Source organism: Cupressus sempervirens, chromosome 5 (assembly GCF_028749045.1).
Source record: "Cupressus sempervirens isolate cs-2001-9-10 chromosome 5, ASM2874904v1, whole genome shotgun sequence".
In the NCBI taxonomy this organism is placed as follows: Eukaryota; Viridiplantae; Streptophyta; class Pinopsida; order Cupressales; family Cupressaceae; genus Cupressus; species Cupressus sempervirens.
Window position 1 is genome coordinate 90,267,306 of NC_143122.1, and position 25,452 is coordinate 90,292,757.

General features: G+C 34.0%; 1 protein-coding gene and 1 long non-coding RNA gene across 2 annotated transcripts in view; one reads left to right on the top strand and one right to left on the bottom strand.

Annotated features, from left to right (window-relative positions):
• Window positions 1–6,111: 6,111 nt before the first annotated feature.
• LOC149554691 (cullin-1-like) lies at window positions 6,112–8,385 on the top strand. The gene is made up of 4 exons (XM_089828959.1): window positions 6,112–6,210; window positions 7,549–7,767; window positions 7,846–8,013; window positions 8,086–8,385. Exons 1-4 carry the CDS (start codon window positions 6,112–6,114, stop codon window positions 8,185–8,187), a joined length of 588 nt encoding a protein of 195 aa, XP_089685085.1. The 3' UTR covers window positions 8,188–8,385.
• A 278-nt stretch (window positions 8,386–8,663) lies between these two features.
• Window positions 8,664–25,452, bottom strand: part of LOC149554692 (uncharacterized) — a 52,297-nt gene continuing 35,508 nt past the window's right edge. Inside the window, exon 2 of the long non-coding RNA XR_016364411.1 lies at window positions 8,664–9,084. This is a non-coding gene — a long non-coding RNA (uncharacterized LOC149554692). The remainder of the gene's footprint in view (window positions 9,085–25,452) is intronic.

A 25,452-nucleotide genomic window follows, 5' to 3' on the forward strand; every position in this document is an offset into this window, starting at 1 on the left:
TTCGATAGGAGAAGTTGGACTTAAGACATTTGCTCATTTGGTAAATCACTTATTGAAAAAAACTTATTATCATTATCATCATTATCAAGAACTAAGGAAACTAGTTAAAACTGCCTTAAGAACTAAGGAAACTAGTTAAAAGTAAAACTGTCTTATGAGAAATGCAGTTAACCGTCTATGAAATGTTATTGTAGGCCTATGGTGAGATAAAGGTTATTGCAAGGAATGCACTGATTGATCTGGTATGTTTTTTATTTGAAGTGTTAGGGTGTAGTTTTAAGAAAATAAACGCTCTTGATTATAAATCACCATAAAATAAATGTGAGATATTCAATTTAATTTTTAATTTTCTTATATCCTTATAACTATTATAATTTTTCATTTCAAGATATTTTATTCTTACATAAAAAGTTAAATAATCTAAAATATGTAATATTCAGTCTCTGAGATTTATGGATTATTTGAGATAGCCTTACTATTTGAGTGTCTCAGATTGAAAGGGAACGTGAGGGGGAGGCAATTGAGCAATCTTTAGTGAAAACTGTTGTCGACATATTTGTGAAGACTGGAATGGGTGACTTGAATCACCATGTGGAAGACTTTGAAAAATCATTGTTAGAAGAATATGAAACTTACTATGCTCAGAAAGCTAAATTATGGGTTGCAGAATATTCTTTTCCAGATTATTTGTTAAAGGTAATTGTAAACTTTAGTATTCAGATTATCTGTTTTGCAGGTAATTGTAAATTTAAAAGAAAACAGATAGTCACAATTTATATTATTTATTTACTAAATTGTAAGAAATTCTTTTGTATCATTATTTTGGATCATTCTTAATACTGATAGATTTCAAATTTTGAAAATGTCTTTTTTCTATTTACTAATCGACTACAGAAGTAAAATTTAAATTACAGTAGATGAATTACACATCTAGAACATAACTCTATATTTCATATACTACAATCAAACACAATGTTTTTTTTTATTTGTCATTTGTGTGTTATACACATCTTTTATACAAGATCAGCTTAACTACATCACACATTGTCTCTTTTATAGAGGATTTCAGAAGTTGTATTTGGGAGGAGATCTAAAAAGGTCTAGAAAAATAGTGGGATCTATACAAAGCCATTTTTATTTTTTATATTGATGTATCATTTTGATTGAGAAATATATTTTTAATCATGATCAAAATATTTCTGATATATTCTCTTCTCTTGTACCACAGGTTGAAGAATGTTTTCAACTTGAAAAGGATAGAGTTTCTAATTATTTGCATGCCAGCAGCGAGGAGAAATTGTTATCTGTGAGTATTAGTTGAACAGTTCTTTTGAACAAAATATTTAGGATTTACAATTTAAGGTTCGTAATTTTTTTGAATTAATCGTAATCTTTGTCCTCTTTTTTGTTCAGAAACTAGAAAAAGAATTACTTTATAACTATAAGGAGCAAATTTTGGGAAAGGGTTCTGGTCCCTTGGACTTGTTTAAGGCTGAAAAGGTAAAGAAAAATTTGACTTAGCACAGGATATGCATTTTTTTCTCCTTTATGATTATATTGATTAGTGCCCATAATTTGGTCTCTGTTGCAGACACAAGATATTTCAAGGATGTACAGACTGTTTAAAAATATATCTCAGGCCTTGACTCCAATTGCAAACACTTTTGAACAGGTTTTTGTTTCTTAAGTTAAGAAAGAAATATTTTTTGTGATATTGTTATCAGAATGCAACAATATCATTTCAAGTCAAGTCAACTGTACAATTGAATTTTAATAGCAAAATTAGAACTCCTTTTAAACTGCCTATCTATTATTATTATCTTTAGATATGCTTGGAAAATTGAATTTTAATAACAAAATTAGAATACTTTTTAAACCGTCTATTATTATTATTATATTTAGATATGCTGCACAATGCAGAGATTTTTTAGCTGGCTTCTTTGAATTTTGCAGTTTGTCACTGCTGAAGGAACAGAAATATTTGAACAGGCAGCGGCTAATTTTGTAATGTTCCTAACTATGATTTAAAATTGAGTTGATAACAGTTGAAATATATAGTTTTAATTTTGTTAAAGATATAGTGCCCATGAGCAAGTTGGTACACTAATATCTGTCTCTGTCTCTTGTTGAACTTTCATGCCTTGCATGTTCTCAGCATGGGCCAAGGTATTTCAGTGCAACTCAGGATTCGGTAAAGTTTTTTCCTCCATTTTGAATTTATTATATTAGCATTATATTAATGGAAGATAGTTTTTGCAATGTACTTTTTAATATTGTCAGATTTAGAACAATATGTTTTAAACTTTCATTTATTTTAGTGATTCATTTGAAATTATACTTGGTTGAATAAAAAAATAAAAAATAAAAAAGCACTTCTCTATTAGTGGTCATCAGAAAAAAAAAATTGTTGAAACAAGTTAAAGTTTGTATTGTTGCTTGGGTGTTTTTTTCCTTTGCTGTTTTCTGTTTTTCCTTTGTGATCTCCCTATTGGAAGGTCAGTGCCTCCATTCCCTCTAGGTTGGTGCCTCTGTCCAGCATTGACCGATGGATTTGTGACGTGCTTTCACGTGGATCTTTGTTTCTGGTCATTATAACATGCATTGACAGCTTGAGTTTTTGGTGTAACCACAGTAGTGATTCCAACAAGTGGTATCAAAGTGTAGGATTATGGGTTCAAATCCATCTGATCATGCTGAGGAGGGGATTGTTGGGAGGTCGCTGCCTCCATCCCCTCTACGTTGGTGCCTCTGTCCAACATTGGCAGTAGTGATTCCAACACTCCCTACCTCCTATTCTTTTTTTCAAGATTCCCCTGGTTTGTCTATCAACCCTTTCTTTTTCATTTTAAGGACTTTCAATAAATATATTTTTGGAGGTTGGAATTAATTTTCCATTAGTGGCAATGGTTGTATGGGTATGGAAAGTGTTTGACTTTGGTATTCATAAATTCATTCTTCTATATTGATTGTTTGGGTAGGGTTTCTCTTATTGGGATGTCTTGTGAAAGTCATATTGATTTTCTTGTCAAGAGGATTGTCCTAAGATTCTATTTAAAGACCCTTGATTTCTTTGGCTCTCAAGTGTTCTTAGTACACAAAATTTAAAAAATACACAAAATTTAAAAAATAACTTATCCTAGCTACATTTAATTGTCTAGTTTACCATTGGAGTTTTCCAATAAAAATATTTTCAAATTGATTGTCAATTCCTTTGGCAAGTCGAATACTATGGAGAAAATTAAGAAGTTGGAAAGTGCTTATTATTTGCAAGTTTTTGTGTCCTTGTGAAGAAAAAATTGACTCTCCCTCCCCAAATCATTCTAATATCTAAATTTGGGAAATGGGTGCCTCACTTGAGCATGAGGACTCCCCAGCTTTTTGTTAGGTTTGTAACTAGGAGAGTCATGTATATAATTCTTGTCCAAAAAAGAAATGATGCTTTATTTTAAAAAAGGAGACAAATGCATATGAGAAATTGGTAACTTTCAAAAAGGTCAAAATCTACATTTTATCAAAAGGCACAACATTAAGAATGAGACTCCCCATTTTCATGAGGATCTACTCACCATAATAAGGAATTTCCTTTTTGGACTCTAAAATGTAATGAAAAATGTGCTAGTGATTGTATGTCCCTTCCCTCAAGAAAATACAATTTGAAGAAAGGATCATTTCATTGTGTTTAATCATATGTTCTTTTTTGCTTTATGAGACTATTACTTTTGTTTTAAAGTTATTTGTTGTACTATTATTGTTCTATTTTAGCTGGTGGTTATTTTGTTGAACTTAATGTTTCATCTTTCTCTTTGTAGAAAGGATAAGGTCCTGTCAATATTTCTTTTTATCTAATAAAAAATATACATTCTAATTATTTCAGATTTAAACAACAAATCTGAAATCAATTGTACAAGAGTTATCTATTATTTTATTTAAATGAGTCATATAAACAAATCAAAGCTTAAGTCAGACCATATCTTATTGAATTTTAAAATCATGTTTTAAAGTCTTAGACTATTTAAAGATATTAGGCTTGTTCTTTTAATAGGACCCATCTAATTAAAGTGAAAGTTTAGGCTTGAATTTCGATTGTAAATGTTGTTATTGAATATTAATGCAAAATGTGTTATTTAGTTCACCATATTACAGTAATAGACGGTGGAAAGCATTTGCAGCATATATTTCAATTATGTATTTCTACAGGATATTTAAGGTTAGCATTGTGATTTTCTACTCAATATTTGAGGGTTGCAATTCTGATTCACAGGAATTCATACAGAAGCTTATTGAATTGCATGCCAAGTACGAGCAATATGTTCTCGAGTGTTTTCAGGGCAACAGGCTTTTTGATAAGGTATTTGGTATATTCTATTCAGGTGTGATGGACTTCACCATATTGCATTGGTTATTTATTTATACGAAGAGATTTCATTGACTCAAGTGTCTGTATTTTTGGTATACAATGGTAAAATTAATAAAACCACATCGATAATATATGAGATTAGATATGCAGTTTTTATCACAGGCTTTGAATATAAAATTAGTGAAATTTTATTCATTATATGATGAGTTTTTTAAGTTCTTTTTTTAATCAATACTGCTGATTGTCAAAAAATAAGTCTTTTATTTATATAATTTTGTTTACAGGCTCTGAAGTCGGCATTTGATGCATTCTGTAACAAAAATTATGAGAATATCACGATTACGGACATACTCTCTTCATTTTTTGATCTTGTGCTAATTAAGGGTACTACCAAGATATTAAATGCTGATGAGATTGAAGATGAACTTGGAAAGGTGGGTTCATTGTGATTGTCTGTGTTTACATTCACGAATATAAATATTTTTAATGGCCTGAGCTAGGATGTATGTTTTCTTTCTAAAATGTGATTGTCTGTGTTTTACATTCATGAACATAAATGTTTTTTAGTTTGCTAAGATGTATGTTAGTATCAATGAATCACATTACAAATGATCTTTATTAGACAATTAAACAAGCTGTAATTTTACTGTTATTCTTAAACTATATTATCTAATATTAGGGTCCCTCTCCTGTTTATTCAATCAAAAATAATATATTGCTACCTGCGCTTTTTTAAATTTCTTAGGAATTACACAAATTACTTAATCATTCTCGAAATGAATGTACGTTTTACATTTTTATTTTATGAAATACAGGGGATCAAGATTCTTTCATACATTTTAGATAAAATTAGTTTTAACGAATACTACAGGTAATATTCCCATTTCCTAGAGTCCTTGAAATTAGATGTTTTTGTAATCAGTAAAAAGTTATGTTTGAATACATTACTATGTTGAAAAATGAAAAATAGATTCAAATCAGATACCTCGTACATCAACTAATTGAAATTATTCGGAGAAGAACCCAAACCATCGTCTAAGAGGATAGAGATGTGACTAATGATACTAGAAACAGTGTTATTATCACTTCAATGCATTATCCCACAGAAATCTGATATTTTGAATTTACCAGCATAAAACTTGCTCGTAGATTGTTGTCTGACAAAGGTACTGATGTTGGTAATGAGGAGAGCATGTTGATGAAATTAAAGAAGCTATATGGGGCGAGATATACAATTAAGATGGAGAAAATGGTAGGACACTAATTTCTTACTTTGATTGTGTATATAATTTTAGATCATATTCTGTGATTGAACATCAACATATAAGGAGTACAAGAGATGAAAAAAATATAAATCATACAATATGATGGAAAACATTTAATAAAAAAATACACAACCAGATAAAAAACTACTCTATTGAATTACTCATCTGTTTCACTCGAAGACGTTGGTGTCCACTCCAGGTGAAGGACTTCATTCTAGCGAAGGCAATACAAGATAAATTTGAGAAAAGTGTTAACAAAGACGACGTTGGATTAGATTTGAGTGTTACTGTCCTTAACAGTCAATGTTGGCCACCCATAAGATCTGTTGATGTCAATCTTCCTAAAGAGCTGGTAAAAGTTATTTGTGACTGTAAATTTTAATTTTAGCATTAGAAAAAGAAACATTTAGTCCTAGTTGTTTATTCTTTATAATTTTGATGCAGAATAAATCTGTAGATGTATTCAAACAATTCTATCGTAATGAAGCTATGAATCAAAAACTACGATGGATGCTTTCTATTGGGAACTGCATCGTGGAAGGAAGGTTTGCTGCCAAGACAATAGAGCTGGTACTATCGCCTTCTCAGGTAATTAGCCTTTGGAACATCAACCGTCCTTTACAGAAGTTAATTATTTGCGAGTAAAACTAAGTTTATGGATGATTTTACAGTATTAATTAGTTATTTTTATATGTGATATGATCTCATGTTGTTATCTTTTCAAATAATAGTTGAGTAATATCTGTTCCTTTTAACTAATCTTGATAGATAGTGCAATCAATGTACAATCACCTTAACAGAATTGACATCATTCCTTATATCGTTTTATTGAATCACATAAATAAAGAATATACAGTGATCAATTGGGCTAATCAGAGTGTTAGAAAATCAAGATAGACCCAAATAATTATTTGAAATTAAGATGAACTTTACATTCAGTTTTAATTGGCTATTGTTGAATCATCTAGAGGACTCTTTGTTAATATTGTTCAATGAATGTGAGATTCAGTTTTAGTCATTGAGTAAAATTTAGAGATTTACAAAATGTCAGCCTCATCATTTCTATTATACTTTTATGTTTGAATATTGAATGATGATCTAGTTAAATAACATATATTTACTATCCCTTGAGTTCATTAGAATGTCTAATTGTTTATAATTTGAGAAGTATCTATTAGATCAAAGTAATTGCAACACTTCTAGCTCTATCCTTGTATCCTATCAGCTAGTCCCTTTCACGAATTACTGAGGGAGAGCTGACCATTGTCACAAATCCTAAGAAGAACATTGATCATTTGCCAACACAAAGAACATATAGTCATTCTCATTAAACTCATTAAAATGTATAATTGTTTAGAAATCAAGAAGACTCAAATATTTATTTGAAACTGAGATGAGCTTTATGTACTATTTTAATTGACTATTATTGAATCATGTTAATGTTATACAATATAAAAGATTTTAATCACTTGTATTTTTTTTAAAATGCTATAAAAGTATGATCCCACAGTGATGTTTCTCTAATTTAAAATAAAGGACTTAATAAGTAATCTTCCAATTACAGTCCTTAATATCCATCAACCCCATCCCTTACCTCAAAGATCGTACATGGCCCCAATCATTTGAACTTGTGAATCTCTTAACTATTTATTAAATTAATATAGATTCTAATAATTATCTAAGCTAAAAATGCACTTCCAAAAAACATGTTTCTACTTTGTGTGCAATTGTTAAAGAGTTTCTTTGAGAGTCTAATCTTATAAATTGATATTCTTTTGATTGAGATTTCAAGAATTTGAATTTCAATAGATGCTATAATCCATTTCAATTGACTTACAAAAAAGTTATTTATTATAAATTGATATGCATTTTTCAAAAGTCTGATTCGAAGCAATCTTAATTTGATTGTTATGGAATCATCTGCAGACCTCTGTGTTAATGTTGTTCAACGACACTGAGAGACTCAGTTATGTTGACATTAAAACTCAATTGAATGTGGATGATGATGAAGCATGTAGAGTGTTGCATTCACTTTCATGTTCAAAGTACCAAATTCTCATCAAGGAGCCAAACAGCCAGTTCATATCACGTTCTGACTATTTTGTGTTCAACTCAGGATTCACAGACAACGATAAAAGAATAATGGTAATGGACATTCTATTTCGGCCTTCCTTTCTTACCCAAACAATCAATCGGTAATACCATACTCATCTTTAATCGCAGGTTCTACTCCCCCTCCATGAGGAGAACAAGAAAGTGGTGGAAAGCGTGAGTAAAGAAAAAAGAGATCAACTACAGGCTGCAATAGCTCGCATCACGAAGGATAAAAGGATTTTATATTTTCAGGAGCTGCAGACGGAGTGTGTCAAAGAATTGATCAATTTTTTTCAGGTAAGATATGTGTCACATTTCAATGTGTTCCTTTTAGTTCGGTATAATGTCTTATTTTGAAATTTCCTGCAGCCGGATGCGACAGAAATCAAGATGGTTATGGAAGAACTCATTGAAAGGGAGCTGCTTGAACGGGATCCAAATGATCGCACCATAATAAGATATTTGCCATAAGCTATAATTGGGTGTGGCATGCAAGGACAAATTTCTCATCCTAACTTAATTAAGATCCAGCTTTTGTGGAATTCCAACCATATCAGAGCTTAATTAAGAACCAGCTTTATAGGAATCAGTTGCTGCGAGTGTTAATATTGTCATACAAATTGCTAATTTATTAGACTTTTCGGGAATGTATTTTTGTGATAATGTCTACCATTTGGTTTGATCTGTATGGTTTGTATATTTCAGTATCTCTTTGTGGGTTTTCTCCCTTGGGAGATGATAGATTTGTATCTTTTATCTTTTGAGCTTTCTCTATTGGAAAATCATTTTTGTGATTCAAATGTGTTTATCATTTTGCCATATATAGATAATAATACTAGCAATTTTAAGTTAAGTTGCTAATTTTGAGTTTATTCATATAAAAACAATTAAAATTATATATGTGTGTGTCTGTTCATATATCATTATGTTATTATCAAAGCAACATAGTTCAATGCATAACTACATATTAATGTTTTAGTCTAAATGACATAACAAAATGTCAAAATACACCCATATCAATATTTTGATTCAAAATTCAAAAACAATAATATTACTGTTACTAATCAGCCATCGATGATCAAATATCATTAAAAACCATCAAAGAAATCATCATCGTTCTGGTGTTGCTAGATTACTTCATGATCATCATCATCAAGTGCAAATGCATCAAAGTACGTACGCAATCGAATCTTCCAACTCCATGCTTTGCCTCCCCTTTTTGTAAGCATTTTCTTTGTGTGTTGTGAGCCTCAAGTTTGAATGTACAAAGAACAAGCTATCTGCTTTCTTAGAATTGGGTCTATTGCACTTTATTGAATGGATGGAGTATGTGATCCAATTCCTCTTGGATGATAATGAACTTGCAACCTACCAAGATTTTGAATTTTGAAATCAAAGAGTTAAGAGTTTTGAATAAAAAAATTAAAAGTATTAATTCAATATTCATCAACAAGAATTCAAAAATTAGAATCTTAAGAATTAAATTACTTGAAATAAAAATTTGATGGCAATGAGTTGTAGTTGTTGATACATTTGTCAATGTAAGTACTGCCATTTATGAGCATCAGCATTGTTTTTGATGTAGGTTGTATGTGCTCAAGCAAGAGTCTTCAAAAAATTGTCTTGGATCTGTATGCTTCAAAATCTCTATATGAGGCAACTCTAATGGTATTCCACTTGAATATCGATTTCTTGTAGAACCTAGCACTCAATGCAAAGGCAAGGAATTTGGGTGGTTTCTTGAAGAACTTTATTTGGGATTGTGCTCTCATTTATGATATTTTTATATCCTTGTTGGTAAACAGATTTGTCACTATAGAATTTTCCCAATGGAATCTATGTGGCAAACCGTTCACAACAGTTGGATAGGCCCTTGGTATGCAGCCTTCCTCTGCGTTTAAAGGGGCAGCTCCCTCGTATGATATGATTTTTAAAGGGTTTTTCGAATAAATAAACTAAAACTTCAAAGATTGAGAGAAAGCCGTTCAAGACAAATGCACCACGCGACCTCACAACTTTCTTGGGTAAACAAGAATGATAACAAAGATGATCAAGAACTACACTTGAAAGTGACCAGTATTACCACACACATTCATCATTTATAAACACTCGCACAATACTGTAAGAATGTCTAATACAACTGCAACAATTTTGATTTCAGAACAAGAGATCAAAAGCACATCTCATTTCATTTCCTTGTACCAAGAAGATAATAGAGATTTTTTCAATTTCAAAGATAAAAACTGTACATACTTTCCAAAAGTTATCTCTTGATCAAAATTTCAGCATAGTGTTCCCTTATTTAAAACCAAAAAGTCCCCTTACAAAGCCAAAGGAATCCTTATATAAACATAGAGGTTAATAACTACCTCTTCGTGATTAATAACCACCTCCAAAATATGTGATTTTGGGAAGGTTAATTAACCTCGAGAAAATTAACCTATACAAGGAAGACTTTCAAAAGCAAAACTTTTAGCTAGAATTCCTAAGAATGTATACATATCCAATCACTGATCTTCTAGCTACTAACTCTATCTATCTGAAAACAATTGACTTATCCTGGAAAGCCCTATAAGCATTGAGGATGATCATCATTGATTCATGATTCGGGATGAATACATTCTCCGTCCTAAGCTTGGCTGTGAAGTATCTATCCTAAATTTCTTTTGACTCTTGCCGATAGGCTGAAATGTTACAATCTCCCAGCGTGACTGCAACTAGGTTGAGCTTCATCATAGTTTTAGCATCTGATACACCATTTTCTATTTCTGAATGAATCTAGACACTGAAGGAATCAAGGAGAAACTATTTTGGCATTATAAGAATCACTGATTGAATTGATATATGATATCAGCATCTAAACTTGTTCCTTGAGTTGCTCCTTGGTTCTCTTCTCTTTCTTCGCCCTTTGTAACATCTGGGCAGCAATCACTTCAAAATTTTGAAAATCTCTTTCTACAGTGGATGGACCAAGATCCACCTTATCTAGAATGAAGTCTGATTTGGATGCTTCATCAACACCCTTTTCAATTATGGGCTTGGCTATTTCTACACATAGGTTGCCTGAAGTTTTATCAACAACTAACCTAGACATCACTTTGGTCTTTTTCACCTTAGAAGGTTTCTGAAGGAAACTAGAGCTCACATCAAATGGAGGCGGGATCATTTGAACAACTTTCTTCTTCTTTTGAAGATTGTTATGGAACCATGAATGCATAGTATTTGAAACTTGCACATCACCTATTATATTTTCAGCAATCATCATTAAATCTTCTGAATTAGATAATTGATTATCCAGCTGTGTGATGTCTATTAATGATATCTCAAGAGGAGAGAGACTCGAATGAGGGAGTGCTACATAATGAGAAGATGTAACGGGAATGTGTGGTTCAATAGCTTGGGGAGTTCTTTGATCCTTCATATTAGGCTCATTTCCTTCCTGATTTGATCTAGTAGATTTACTTTTCATCTTTGTCCTCCTCTTTTTGACTGTAAACTTAGCTGGATGATTTAGATCTTCATCTTGATCTGGAACACTTGCATCTAATTGCTGCATTTTCTCACCAAAAGTTTCCTTTAATACCATTCAGGATGATTCTCCTTAATCACTTCTTCTCTCCCTTCTTTGGAATTCAGCAACTACTCTTTCTGCTTTGACTTTACTGACCCAGTCTCTTGTCCTTTTAAGAACAGGCAGTTCTTTCTTTTAAGCTTTTTAACTGCGAAATCGACCAATCAATAGGAGGGAGATCTAGTAATTCAATTTTCTCATAGTAGAATGGATCAACCAAGGAACCTTCATCATCATCTACACCTATCACATCAATATCCACCTTGAAGTCTATTACTTGCCTTACTGTTAGTCACATCCAATCTCTCTTCCTAACTTCAAAATCATTTTCACAATCCTCCCAAAAGTCCTCTAGAGCTTGGAAGTGACCAAGATTGGGATTTAACTTTAACTCATTTACTGCATAGCCCTTGCTATCATAAGGGAAACGCATCGTATAAGGATGCAAATTTATTGTGGCAATAGATCTTTCTATGTTCTTGGCATCTGATGCAGTATCACAACTATAATATCCGATGCTGATAAGAAAAGGTATTTCATCTATCCTCCTGTTCCTGCAAAGTTTATTGATTTGACTAATCTGCCTACACATTTCAATCAAGACCAATTTATCATCAACAAATCTAGGTAGCATCAGTGGACACCCATCATAGGCAGCTAACCTGATATAAGTAAACTTTGGGAACTGTATGAAAACACTTCCATATTTTTGTACTTTCATCGCCGCTTCTGGTGAAATTCTGAGTCCAATATTCCCTTGAATTTCCCTTACAGTCAGCATTGTGAATGCATCATTCACTCTTCTAAAATGGTGCAGGCTATTGTCATATTGAATCTGAGGAAGATGATTGTAAATGAGAGTCGCATCATCATAAATACCCTATCGGTTAAGTCCTGGCCAACTTTTGGTACTTGCAATAGCATACAAAAGGTATGAAGTCATGTAGAAGTAGTCATTTTCTTGAAGTCCCATGAGCTGTCTATGCAGTGAGTCACTCATAATTTCAGCCCAATCAATATGTTGTTTTCCTTCACAGACCATGTTGATAAACAAGAACATCCAACCTTCGAACTTGTGTGAATCTCGAAGTCCAACTATCCTACTTAATAGAGTTACCATGTTTGCTATGTCTTCTTTTAGCAATGACCTGTGAATGGATTTGGCCAGTTTAGATTTCCCTTTCCTTGGTTGCAAGAGCCATGACCTGGCAACAATGTTCAAACACTGAGTTTGATTTGAGATAAAGTACTCCTTGGTGGTTCTTAGATTGATATTGGCATATTGTACTCTGGTAGGCAATCGGAAGGAAATGGCAATACAAACAGGATCCAGATGGACAATCACTTTATTAGTTGATGAAATAACTTCTCTAGTATTTGGATGGTAGGCTTTCAGGCATTCCAATAGTAGATCAGGACACTGTACTGAAATTGGGTGCCCTCCTGCTCGAGCCAAACCGCTTTCCAAAAATTTTCCAGCTAATGGAGTCCTGTCTTCACTCTCAAGGGATGACCAAAAATGATGAAGACAAACACTTCCTAAAATGGTATCACTGACATCGAAAAGTGTACTTTTCAAAATGGGAGCATAATCCGATCTCTAATACTTATACTTCATTGTTTGATTATCAATCCTTTTGTCAAGTACTCCCAATGTCTTCCCCCTGCACTGCACTCTTTATTTTCAGATCTGGATAACATTTATGATGCCTCGATTAATATGTAGGTTGCCAATTGCGAAAGAAAATAAGGATGATAATCTGCATTTGGGTATCTTAATTTTTGGAAATAAACTCAATGAAGGTCTTCAAGTTACGTGTCAAAAAAAAGCATTTCATTTTGTCAAGCATTTCACATGCTTTGCCATTCTTTTCATATTCTCACCAAAACATCATTTGACTTCTTTATAATGATCATAAGTTTGCCAATCATTCCATCAAACAATTTACATGCTTCATCTATGCTTTCCACCTTTCCATTGAGGCATTACGTTAAATGATTATGACTGTATTTGCAATTTCTACCAATCTGGATGCCGCGGATTGAAAGTTATTATTTTAGTGCTGCAAGTATCCACAAATTGAAACTTATCATAGGTTAAGTAAAATGAGATTCAAATCAAATAATTTCTGCGACTTTTGCATAGGAATGTTGTAGGACACAACAACACCCACATTTTGCATTGGGAGACATAACTTACGGCTGGATTCCAGAGTTCTACGTGAGTGGTACAGGTGGGAACTTCACCCTCTCACAGCCTGCAGATACATCTTCAAAGACAAAGTAAGTGCGCTATTACTTGGGAGCTGGGGTGTCCAAGGTAGCGCAGGCTGTATAATAAACCGCAGGCTGATTCTTCATTAAATCTTCTAAATTCCCTTTATTCTGCTCACGTGGATTGAAAGTTATTTTTAGGTTGGCATTCACGTATGCTACAGCCTCACCTGCTTAGCACTATTCCCCACTCACTGTGCATAGAGCTAGGAAAGACCGCGGGTTTGGAAGCTATTTTTCAAAACATTTACTCCTTCACTCCTCCCGTCCGTTCAAACTCAGTGTGCGTGTTAGGAGAGTTTAAAATTTGAACCTAAACACACACGGCTTGCTGGCTGTAACCATCTTAACCTTCTATTTTTTGAACATATGTTAACCATCTTTATTTTCCTTTGGGGACAGGTAAATGGTTAAGATTGTGAGCTCATCTTAACTTTTTTTTTTTTTTTGGAAAATGGGTTAATGGTTAATATTATAAGCTTATCTTAACTTCTTTTGAGAGGTTAATTTGGGAGGCTTACATTAACCTTTTTAAAAGGTTAACTTTTGAAGCTTATATTAACCACATTTTAGAAAGTTAATGGTTAAGATCATGTTGAGAATATTAGTCCAGATCTCTTCATTAACCCGTGGCAACTCTTGACTCATAACTCCATTTTTGAAAATTTGAAGTGCTGAGCGGAGATGAAAATGAGTCGGGAATGATAAAGGAAAAGATCTTTCAAAAACTTCATAAATGAAAAGACCAATTAGAAACTTAAAAAGAGGCAATTTTTTAAAAAAATGACCAAAAGATAAAACAGGACCAAAATTGAGACATTTTGGTAACTAGGTAACAATCCTCAATCATTAAATCTATACCATTATATACCTTACCCAAGCAAGGCCTATCCATTTCATTGTACCAAATCATGCTCAATATAGGCTTACTGAGTACAACTCCACCAAGACTTATCTATCATCAATGCCTTAAGCTATTAGATTGCCTCCATATGCTCTAATTAGCATGGATTGCCAGTCTAGACAATGCCTCTTTAACCTTGGCAACCTATTCTAAAATCAAAGGAATAATAAATTTATAAGCATAAAAGTTTACTAAACTTAAATGACTAAATTTTGGAAACATATTTAAATTTTAAATAATTTAAATTACTTTCAAGAGCTCCAATTTTGAAAATTATCTAAATATAACTTACGTTGTGATGAATATTTGAATCTCAATTGCATCTTCATACATTAACCTACTCAATTTTAGTTCAAATATTTTGTAGTATTAGGTTGAGTGAGTACACCACTCATGTTTGAAAAATGTGCTTAAAGTGCTCCTCAACCAATAACCCAGTAGCACTACGATTCATGGCGTTGTTGGTTATTACATTAACATTTTGATGGCTAAATTAATCAATGGCCAGTTCTTGCTCTTCCTTCCCTTGGTTCTTTTGTTGTTTTCCTTTCACGTTCTTTCCACAAACACTGTTTGGTGCTCCCCCTTGCTGACATTTTCCCTTTGTACTGTTTCCAGTCCCTTAGACCCTTGTTGGTCTCTTGTTGGACATTAATAAATTTATCTTAACTTATCTTAGATGAGAATGTTTGCAATGAAAGGACTATCCTTCATCTCCCCTTCACAATCATTGCATCTCTTGTGGACACCGCACATGAAAGCACAAAGAAGAGAGAAACAGATACAAGCAGAGAGATGAAAATGACATATCAATGAGACCAAGAATACCTCACCAAGGAACCATGAACTAATGTGACAAAGAAAAAAAAAAAGACAAAGACAATGCATATAATAAAAATTTCAACATCTCCAAAATATTGAATACGATAAAAAAATTGCCAACACCACCAAAGACTCTTCCCTAATGAAAGGACTATCCTTCATCTACCCTTCACAATCATTGAATCATTGACCAAAGGATGTTATCTCGCATCTTCCCTTCCATTAGATACCTATGGTCAAACTTGTTTTGATCCATGAATCCTTGCTGGGCCGCATGGCAAGCTCTACATTAATCATCTTTCTATCTAAAAAAGTGGTGTGTGCATTCTCATAACTAGGGCCCTTGAACCCCCTTGAGAGCCTCATTAATTGATCTCGACATTTTTGGCCAATACAGTGAGTGAATAACATTGAATGATAATCGATTTGCAAGACGCATCTCATTATGTCTTCCTTGGAAATCTCCCTAGCATTATTCTGAAATGATATTTCTAAGGGCCCATTTTCTCTCTTATTTGTAGTTGGTTGTTGAGGATCATGCAAAAATAGGTGGCCCTCTGTGAGTGGTTCTTTGGGAGTGGAAACTTCAAAGCCATAAATGATGTTCTTGTGTTGTTTATAGACTTTTCTTTGAAGGATGAGAATTTGCATTCATAGATGCTTCGTCTACTTGTTTTTGAGGAATAAAGCACGTATGTGCTTTCACTCTACTATAAGAGCTGCTACACCTAGCATAGGTGGAACCATTTCTACATATTTCTGTAGTACAGAGCATCTATATGTTTTTAAGGAGGATTTTTTTGATGCTACAAGCACTTGCCATTTTATAAATCTACAAACAACACACAAAGAAAAAAAATAAAAATGAAATAATAAGAGCTCACTTTTGGCCTTAAGAAAATTTTGAACTCCACCTTATCAAATCAACCTTTTTTTATGTATATTAGTCCCACTTCTTCAAATCAAACTCTTTTTATGCATAGTAGTCCCCCTACTGATATCCCTCGTAATAATGATAATATAGTAGAAATTAATGATTATATAGTAGAAAACCCCAATAAGATATTTGAGACCCTAACTATCAATTTACTAATACGAATGATCATAAAAATGAAACATGAGTGAAGTTGTTGCAAGCATTGGAACCCCTATTCAGACCTAAGATACTAAAACAAGATTCCCAAGAGAGAACATGACATCTCCACCAGAACGCAGGATATATCAGGCCATGATAGAGAAAGTAAATCAATTTATTCGCCTGCAGATATTGCAAATTTATCCCACAAAAAGATTGTTCAAATGATGATTTTGGATCATGAAAGGTAGAGGTTTTAAAAATCGATTCCCAAACCCTCCTGTGTTAACCCTATTTTTTAATAAGATTGAAGAATTCAGGGGAATTGAGTATTGAAGATATGAAACAGTGCATGCAAAATAAAGAGAACAAATCATAGAAACCAGAGTATCCTACAGCATACAGATCAAAATTTATTGACTGAAAAACTTGTCGATACAAATAGTTTATGCTACAATACACAAGCAATTTATGTTCTTATAAAATCACATAACGGTTGCACCCAAAAATGTACAAATACATGTATAGACAACATCTCTATAACAGTGAGGAAAGGCGGTCTACAGACTTGCAGTGCACAGAAAATAACAATCTGATCTGTGCAGAGAAAATAAGTACAAATCAAATTTCAAATCTGATCTTCACCCAGGCACATAAAGATAGCATGAATTATAATTCTGCAGATGGTAGTTAGAACTAGCAAAGACTGGAAATAAAACAGAGCATACCAAACTTCCTATGCAAGTCAATGGGGATAATGCCAAATCTGATTGTTATTGGAGATAAAAAGAAAATCACATTGCGGACAGCTCAGTTCTGATTACAACTCAGTGAAGATGAGGACAAATAACAAATTTGATTTGTTTCTCTTCTTTTGGTGGTGACTGAGTTGATCCCAGAAAGCATACAGGGGAGCAATTACTCTTTATTCCAACACTACCCCCTTACTTTTTCTTAAGAGGGACTACTATTACATCATACAAACTCCTACGTTTTTTTCCTGTGAATTTCAAACAGCTCCTTTGCCAATGATTTTGTAAATATATCTGATATGCAAAACTCAATACAAATTTGATTTGCATTTAACAATTCTCCCGTATAGTGATACCTAGCATCAATACGCTTACTTATGAAAAAATGATTCTTCACTAAAGAAATGGTAGATTTGTTGTCACTATAAATCTGAGTTGACTCTCTTGTTCATGTAGCAATTCACTCAAAATTCTTCTCATCTGAACCATTTGCCAAGCTGTTGCTGTCGCTGCAACATATTCTGCCTCTGCCAATGATAAAGTCACAATGGGTTGCTTCTTTGATTCCCATTGTACTGCACCCAATCCAATACTGAACACGTACTCGAGATGTGCTTTTCTTCTCATCAACTGTTTGCAATATCACCGTCAGAATATTTGGTCAATTTAAAATCTGAAAGAGATGTACACAAAATACCAAGATTTGTTGTTCCGACAATATATCTTAAGATTCTTTTTACAACCTACCGATGGGTACTCATATGAGACCATAAATCTGGATATTAAACTTAGAGAAAACATTATATCAGGCCTTCATGTTGTCAAATACATGAGACTTCCAACGTATCTCTTATATAAAGTTGGATCAACATTTGACCCCTGATATTTCTTACTAAGCTTTGTACCAGTTATCATTGGTGTTTGGAGAACAGTTCAACATCCTAAACCTTCTCAAAACATTTTTTGCATGTTTAGCTTGACATATTAAAAATACCTTCTTCAGATTGAGTAATTTCAAAACCAAGAAAATACTTCATCAATCCCAAATCATATCAAACTCAGTTTTCATGGCAGTTTTAGTCATTTATTGAAAGATCTCCGACAAAAATCAAATCATCAACATACAAGAAAACTATCAAAAAGTTTTCCTGATTTTCTTTTGTATACAAGGTCGGCTCACTTGAGCTTCCATTGAATCCTCTACTATTCAAGTATTCATCAATCCTGGTATACCATACTCTAGGAGCTTGTTTTAATCCATATAATGTCTTATTTAACTTATAGACCTTCTTGTCCTTCAAACTCATATCTTGGAGGTTGTTAAACATAAATGTCTTCTTCCAAAAAACCATTTAAAATGCAGATTTTACATCCATTTGATGCATTTTCCATTTGTTTTGTGCTGCAGTAGCCAACACCATTCTCACTATTTCAAGTCTGGCAATAGGTGAAAAAGTTTCATTATAATATCAAATGTTAGCTGAACCCCTAAGCTACAAGTCTTGCTTTGTGCTTTTCAAGCTCACCTTTAGCGCTTAGCTTCGTCTTATAAATTCATTTAACACTATACTATTTTTAGTATTTACCTTCTAGTAAATCTACAAGATGACGTGTTATTTCTTTGTGACATCAATTCCTTCATTCGTGGCTTTTACCCAAACCTATTCTTTAATAACTTCATCAAGGTTGATAGGATCAGATGCAATCAATACAAATTTTGAAACTTGAACTTTATTATGCCATATAACTCTTAAACTTTTAGTCTTATAAGCTTAGATTTTATTCTTTAACGAAGCTAATGTGGGATTTGATTCATTGCTAACCTCTAATTTGTTGTTTGTTGTTCGCCATGACCTGATGGTTCACCGTGCTCTTGAGTTTTGGGTGTTTTGAACTGTGATGAGCTAGTATTTGAAGATTGTGTTTCACTTCTGCCATCTAACTTCCTTCTCATCTCTTTGGGTACATGCGCATAAGCCACACAACTGAAAAAATCTCAAACAAAATATGTTACAATTCTTACCACTACAAGATACTTGAGGAACTCAGACACACTCTTAGTGGGACTCCTATTTAGGATATAAAATGAACAAATAACTATTCTGTTGATTCTATAATCCTGACAAAACTCAGTGAAATCATTTAGCATATACTCACCTCCTCTATCTAATCTTAGAACATCAATATATTTTCCACTCTCCTTTTCAACCTTACCTTCAAATCTTTTGAATACACTAAAAATTTCAAAGGTTTGCTTCAAACGATAAACCCAAGTTTTGGTGACTATAATCATCTATAAAGGTTAAAAAGTAACTAATACCAGTTGATGATGGTATTTGGATTGGTCCAAAACAAATTTGTGTGTACAATCTTTAATGGATCAATCGCTCTACATGAAATTCCAGAAATAAATTTCTCTTTGTGATGTTTTGCAAGTATGTAACTTTTACATTAGCTTGTCAGTTGCTAAATACTGGGCATCCCTTTCACCAGGGTTTTCTACAACAAATCTAGACCACCCAAAGTGTAAATGGCCATATCTTAAATGTCATAACTACAACTCATCTAAAGTCTTAACTTAATAAGCATTCATAGATAAATCATTTCTTTTAGTGCGTGGAAACATTCTATTCTTAGTCATCTCTAATATTTCTATTGGCTTATTGCTTGGATACTTATCAATGATTGTACATAGCTCATTTTTGAAGAACATTTTATACCTTTTCTCTGTTAGTTGTTCAATGCTCAACAAATTGCATTTTAAACTTGGTACATAGTACACATCGTCCTTTGTGCATCTTTCATCACTTTTGGTACACAACAATCACTCATTTACTATTAACATTCACCTTGTTATTTGTTGGTAAACATATTGTTCTTTTAATTTAACTCTTAAATACCCAAGTTTGTGAACAATCTGATTACAACAATTGGAAAGTTGTTTTGAAAAGACTAACTTTCCTCTGAATTCTTAGGTACAGCTCCCTATTGCATAGTAATTTGCAATGAATTATGTTTGTTTCTAAATCTAAAACGGGGTGTATTCTTAACCCAAGAACAGAAAAGAAAGACCAGGTTAGGCCTAAACAGGAACTAACCTACGCAAGAAATGGTATTTTAAGATTAACTAAGCCTATGAATTCACACATCTTATGAATCTGCAAGGCATAATGATTTGATAATGCATGCTAACTAAACTAAACTGGTACCAGTAGGAAACTAACCACAAAGACAAAAAGACTAACTTGAAAGAAAACACAAAAGGGATATCTCTTGAACCTATGATAATAATACTATCATCTTTAGTTCACTGTCTCAAAACAGGGGAGTGAAGCTCTATTCATTACTTGATTTAATTTAGACAAAAGAGAGAATATAAAATTAACATAAAACAGAATGGAATAGAAAATAATTGACGCAAAATACCATTCAAGTCTCTGAAACATCAAGTATTTCACACCATAAAATTTGCCAACTTTTTATTAATCTTTCAATCTAGTACATATAGGAATCTGAGATGACTGGTACAAAGGAATTTAAATCGGTTCATCTCCTCCAAAATGAAAAATGGCAAGGAGCCAATTTGTCCATTACAATCATTACATCAAAATATGAAAGGGGCAAAATACGAATCACTTTGCCTTCTTTCCCTTTTCTGATTTTTCCCTATAGGACTTGGCAGTGATAATGATTGGAATCAATTCTTCATGCCTATGAACATGCACATTAGTATATCTTAAAAGCACTTAGAATGTTCTCTAGCTAATTCTTTGACAGCATTTAACTGGTCTTGTATTTCCTCCATGGCCAGATGTACACACCCACCAAGTTTTTAGAGCTCGGAAACTCTGTCTTGGTGACTGGAAGATATCCCTGTCAAACTATCTCTGAAGTTGGAGAAGTTCGTTTGCATGACTATTACTCCAAGGATTCCCTTCCATTTCCCACTAGTCTATGAGTCTGTATGTAGACCTCTTAGGAGTTCATAATCTCTATCTTGATCCTTTTTTTACTTTAGCTTCTGTTTCCTTAAGTCCTTCCTCTACTGCTAGGATCATCTCAAAATTGAATTGCATGCTCTGAAGCCACTCAAATAAAGGCTTATCTCCTTTAGGCAAGATCTTTGCTTCCATAGCCTCCTTAGCCTTCATATGGATACTCATCTTTAGTAAAGAAACACAATCTTCACTCTTAGCTTTCTCTGCGGCCAGGGTAGCTCTATTAGCTGAAATGTTATCTTTCTCTATTTCAAGCCTCAATATCGTATTGCCGATCTGCTCTATGATAGAGAACCCTTCTAGCTTGAGTTTCCCACTCCACTCTCTGCCTATTTGCCTGAAGTGTTTATCTTCTTGTAGCTGAGAGATGAGTGCTTGGACATCGATAGCAAGTAGGGTCACTAGTGACCGACATTCCAGAGATACTCGCCAATGGGGTAACCAACTATCTGGTGAAGCTGTTCAGTTCATGGATTTCCGCCTTCATTTTGACTTTTGATAATTTAAGCCTTTCAAGCTATTCTTCTATCACCTCATTTGTTGGCTTCCATAAGCCAACATTGGTGTCATGTTTGATCTCCCCAAGATCCACAGAATTTAAAGCAAAATCATCTGCAAACATATCTTCGATTCTTCCTTCTTTAGTGGGCTTTGAAATTTCCATGGTTAGATGCCTTACTTTAGGATCTTGTCTGAGAATGGACAACATCTTCTGCTTTTTGACCTTGCTTAGTGTTGATCCGGAGCACATAGAAAAAGATAAAGTATCTTTGTTAGGAGCTCCTTCATCTCTCCTCTTTCTTTTTCTATCTAAGGTGTTCTCCAGCCATGAATCTATGTCGATCACCTTTGAGGTAGTCCCAAGAGTGTCTATACTAAACATCTTTCTCTTGGCTGGAGTGAGTGTCTTCATGGCCGAAGCAAAAGGATTCTGTGGGGCTTGTGAAACGAGCTTTGAAGAATCCAAGCCCCTATCTACCTCTAAAGTCTTCTTTGTTGCCTCATTAGATTTAGTCGACTCACTCTCACTGCTTCCTCCATCTCCCAGATCCACTACTTGCACTTGGGGACTACTCGGCAGGAGAAGTGCAACACTTACAGATGGGACTACGTTGCTATGAGGCAAGAGGGCAAGAGTAACTGCATCATCTTTTGATTCCCCCGCCTTCTTCTTCTCAACAAGTCTTAGTTAAGGGAATACTTTTGTTGGGAGGTTGATCACCTCCATTTGATGGTTGTGCTGGCCCTTGGGTAATGGCCAAGGTTGCACCTGATGTGCCACCCTGGGAGGAGGAAGCCACTGCAACTGTTGGGAAAGCTTGAGCGATTGTGCTTTTGCTCTGACTCCTTCTAGCTATGGTCCATTCAACCCACTTCCCGGTCCTTTTGTAGATTTGAGCCATCATTATATCTATCTCTTCCTCATAATCTTCATAAGGTTCTGAACTTGTCAAAGTGCCTCTTAGCTTAGTCAGGTAAGTATTGCTATACATGTTCTAGCCATCATCTTCTACTCCTTCCACATCAATATTGACTTTGTACATTTTCACCTGATCAACTATCAGTTTGGCAAAGGCATGATCATGGCTCTCAAACTCATTCTTGCAATCGGCCCAACAGCCTTCAATGGTGGTGATGTGCTTGATAACACTTCTAATTTTCAAAATATCCCTTACGTACCCATTCAGATCAAACATGGGCCTCAAGACTTCTTACATCTCTAATTTATACTTCATTTCAAACACCTTCAACATGTTCTTAGCATCCAAACAGGTGTCACAGCTGAAGGCTCCCACCTTCATGGGAAACTCGCACCCTTTCTTCTTCAAACTTGCACTGAACACATTCACTTGAGTAGCTTGCTACATGATCTCAATCAGCACGATCATATCACTGGGATATCTCAGTAGCTTCAAGGGGAAACTATCAAAAGCTGCAAGACACAAATAAAAAAAGGATGAGAATTGGATGAAATAACTCCCAAATTGGCTAACGGCTGCCATGACTTCAGGGTTGAATCTCCTTTCTAGACATCCCTGTAGCTTCTTGCAAATTTTCATAGTGAATGCATCATTAACTTTCACATATTTTGCATAGCTATTTTCCAACTATAAGCATGGATAAAACTCATAAGATTTCACATCATCAAGAAAAATTTTCACTCTTGGGAGGCCTGGCTATAATTGTAATGAGGCCAACATATAGATGAGGAAAGAGGACATATAGAATGTATTGTAAAACTATGCAGCACAAAGAGCATTGGACAGAATTTCGCTTACCTCATAAGCCTAGTCAATAGATTGGGTGTCAAAGTAGATGACTTGTACTAAAAAGAAATATTGCTCAATGAAATTCAAAGCTTCTACCTCACCTTTCAGTCTATGTAGAAGGACCAAGATATCAATGATCTTTGGTTTGAGATTAGTCCCAAACAAGGTCTTAGGAACCTTACTCTTGGCACTCCATGTTTTTTAGAATCATGTCTGCATGATTTCTTTCCTCCAAATCATCTTCTTTGTGGAGAACTCGGAAATGGCTTCTCCAAAGGTCAAATTTGAGAATTCCTCTTGTTCTGGTACTCGTAGGCAATGCACCACAGTTTTCCTATCAATGGAAATCAACATTGTATTATCTGGTAGTACAATTTGCCTTGTCTCTGGGTTGTAATGGTGTGTACATTCATAGATCAACTCTGGGGCCTGAACTGTAACTGAAAAATCAACTACCTCGACCAACCCACATCCTCGAAGCTTCTCATTGATGGGATGAATTTGCTTAGACTTCACTCTATTTTGAAAATCCTGCATGTTGTAGAAATGAAGAGAGGTATCTATGAAATTCTGCAATTGGGATTTGATTCTGTTCAACTTGTCAAAACCTGCAAATATGGTTGCCACTCTTTTGATAATGAGTTTTGAATTAAGAAAATGAAAGGAAAAGCTAATGCAATAGATACTGGTTTTTTGAAAAAGTTATGTACGTTAATAGAATAGCAGTTCAAAGAAAGAGCGGTAGTTTGTTCAACTGTTCATGTTTCCATATATATGGGAGCCTCGATTCATCCGTTGATCTTCAGAATTCATGCCACACAAATGAATTGAAGGAGAGATCCATTGAAACAGTAAATGCAGAGGTTTTATGGATATCTTGGGGTCATTTCACTGTTCTGTTGGCTCAATGGTAACTTTCTATCTCCCCATAACTTATTTCCTATTTTCCTTTAAGTTTCAAGAAGTTACTAATAGAGTACTCCGTGGGAAAATATTTGTTGGGATGAATTCCACTCATTAACTCTTTCCCATAATGGTTAGATTCTTTCCATTATCATTCTGAGACGTTTTATGCACAAATTACTAGTCCAATCCAGTTACCAGCTTGATTTTTTTAAAAATTTGGGAAATTGTCTTCCTGGGTTGGAAACCCACCGAGGAGAAGACAATTTGTGTTTTTCCACCAATGCTTCCTTTTTAATTGACCTTTAGACCATTGTCCTTTTTGGGTTCATGAAAGTCTAAGTGAGGTGCAAAAATTCTGTATGGGCCCACTAATCATTTCTTTTCACTCTAAACTGCCTTTTCGGAAAACCAACTTCATGGGTTGAAAACCCGCCGAGGAGAAGTTCATTCTAAGTTTTCCGCCAGAGACGATTATGAGAGCCATGAGGATTTTTTGAAGTCATAATCGCAAAGTGAGCGTCGATTCATTATAGAATATCTTGCTATTTTTGTGTCTTTGATCCATGTGTGTCATTTGGTGCCTTTTGCGAAAAACCAACTTCATGGATTAGAAACCCGCTGAGGATATGTTCTTTCCGAATTTCCATGAGCATTTGTTTCTATTGAAAAAGTGATAGGCCAAAAATGGAAATAACTTGTAATTGATCATTGCATTAGTAACATGGATCTCAAATGAAAAGTGAGGCAACATTATTATGACCCAATTTTACCTCAGACTGAATGTTGGTGTCTAAATTGGCAAAAAACTCTTTGTTTCTAGTAGTGTGATGACAGAAACCATTGTCCAAAAACTAAACATCATTTCAACTTTCCTGGGTTATATCACAAGCCAAAAAAAAATGTTACTGATTATCTTCAAATTTCTCAATGACATGTGCAAACTTCTTACCAAAATCTGCCTGCTTCTTCCAACACCTATTGGCAATGACCATACTTTTTGCAGCAAAAACATTGGGACTTATCATACCTTTGGTTACCTTGTTGCCAGTTTCTATTATTACTCTCCCTCATTTTTTAATTTTATTTCCAAATTCTAAATCAATTCTACTGTCACATTGATTAACAGTTTTGTTATTTTTTAGCTTGGATAGTTGTTCATCCATT

Coding starts and splice junctions, on each gene's coding strand:
- LOC149554691 (XM_089828959.1), top strand. CDS start 6,112: ATGAATCAAAAACTACGATGGATGCTTTCTATTGGGAACTGCATCGTG. Junction 6,211..7,548: donor TGGTACTATCGCCTTCTCAG/GTAATTAGCCTT, acceptor AATCATCTGCAG/ACCTCTGTGTTAATGTTGTT. Junction 8,014..8,085: donor AATTGATCAATTTTTTTCAG/GTAAGATATGTG, acceptor AATTTCCTGCAG/CCGGATGCGACAGAAATCAA.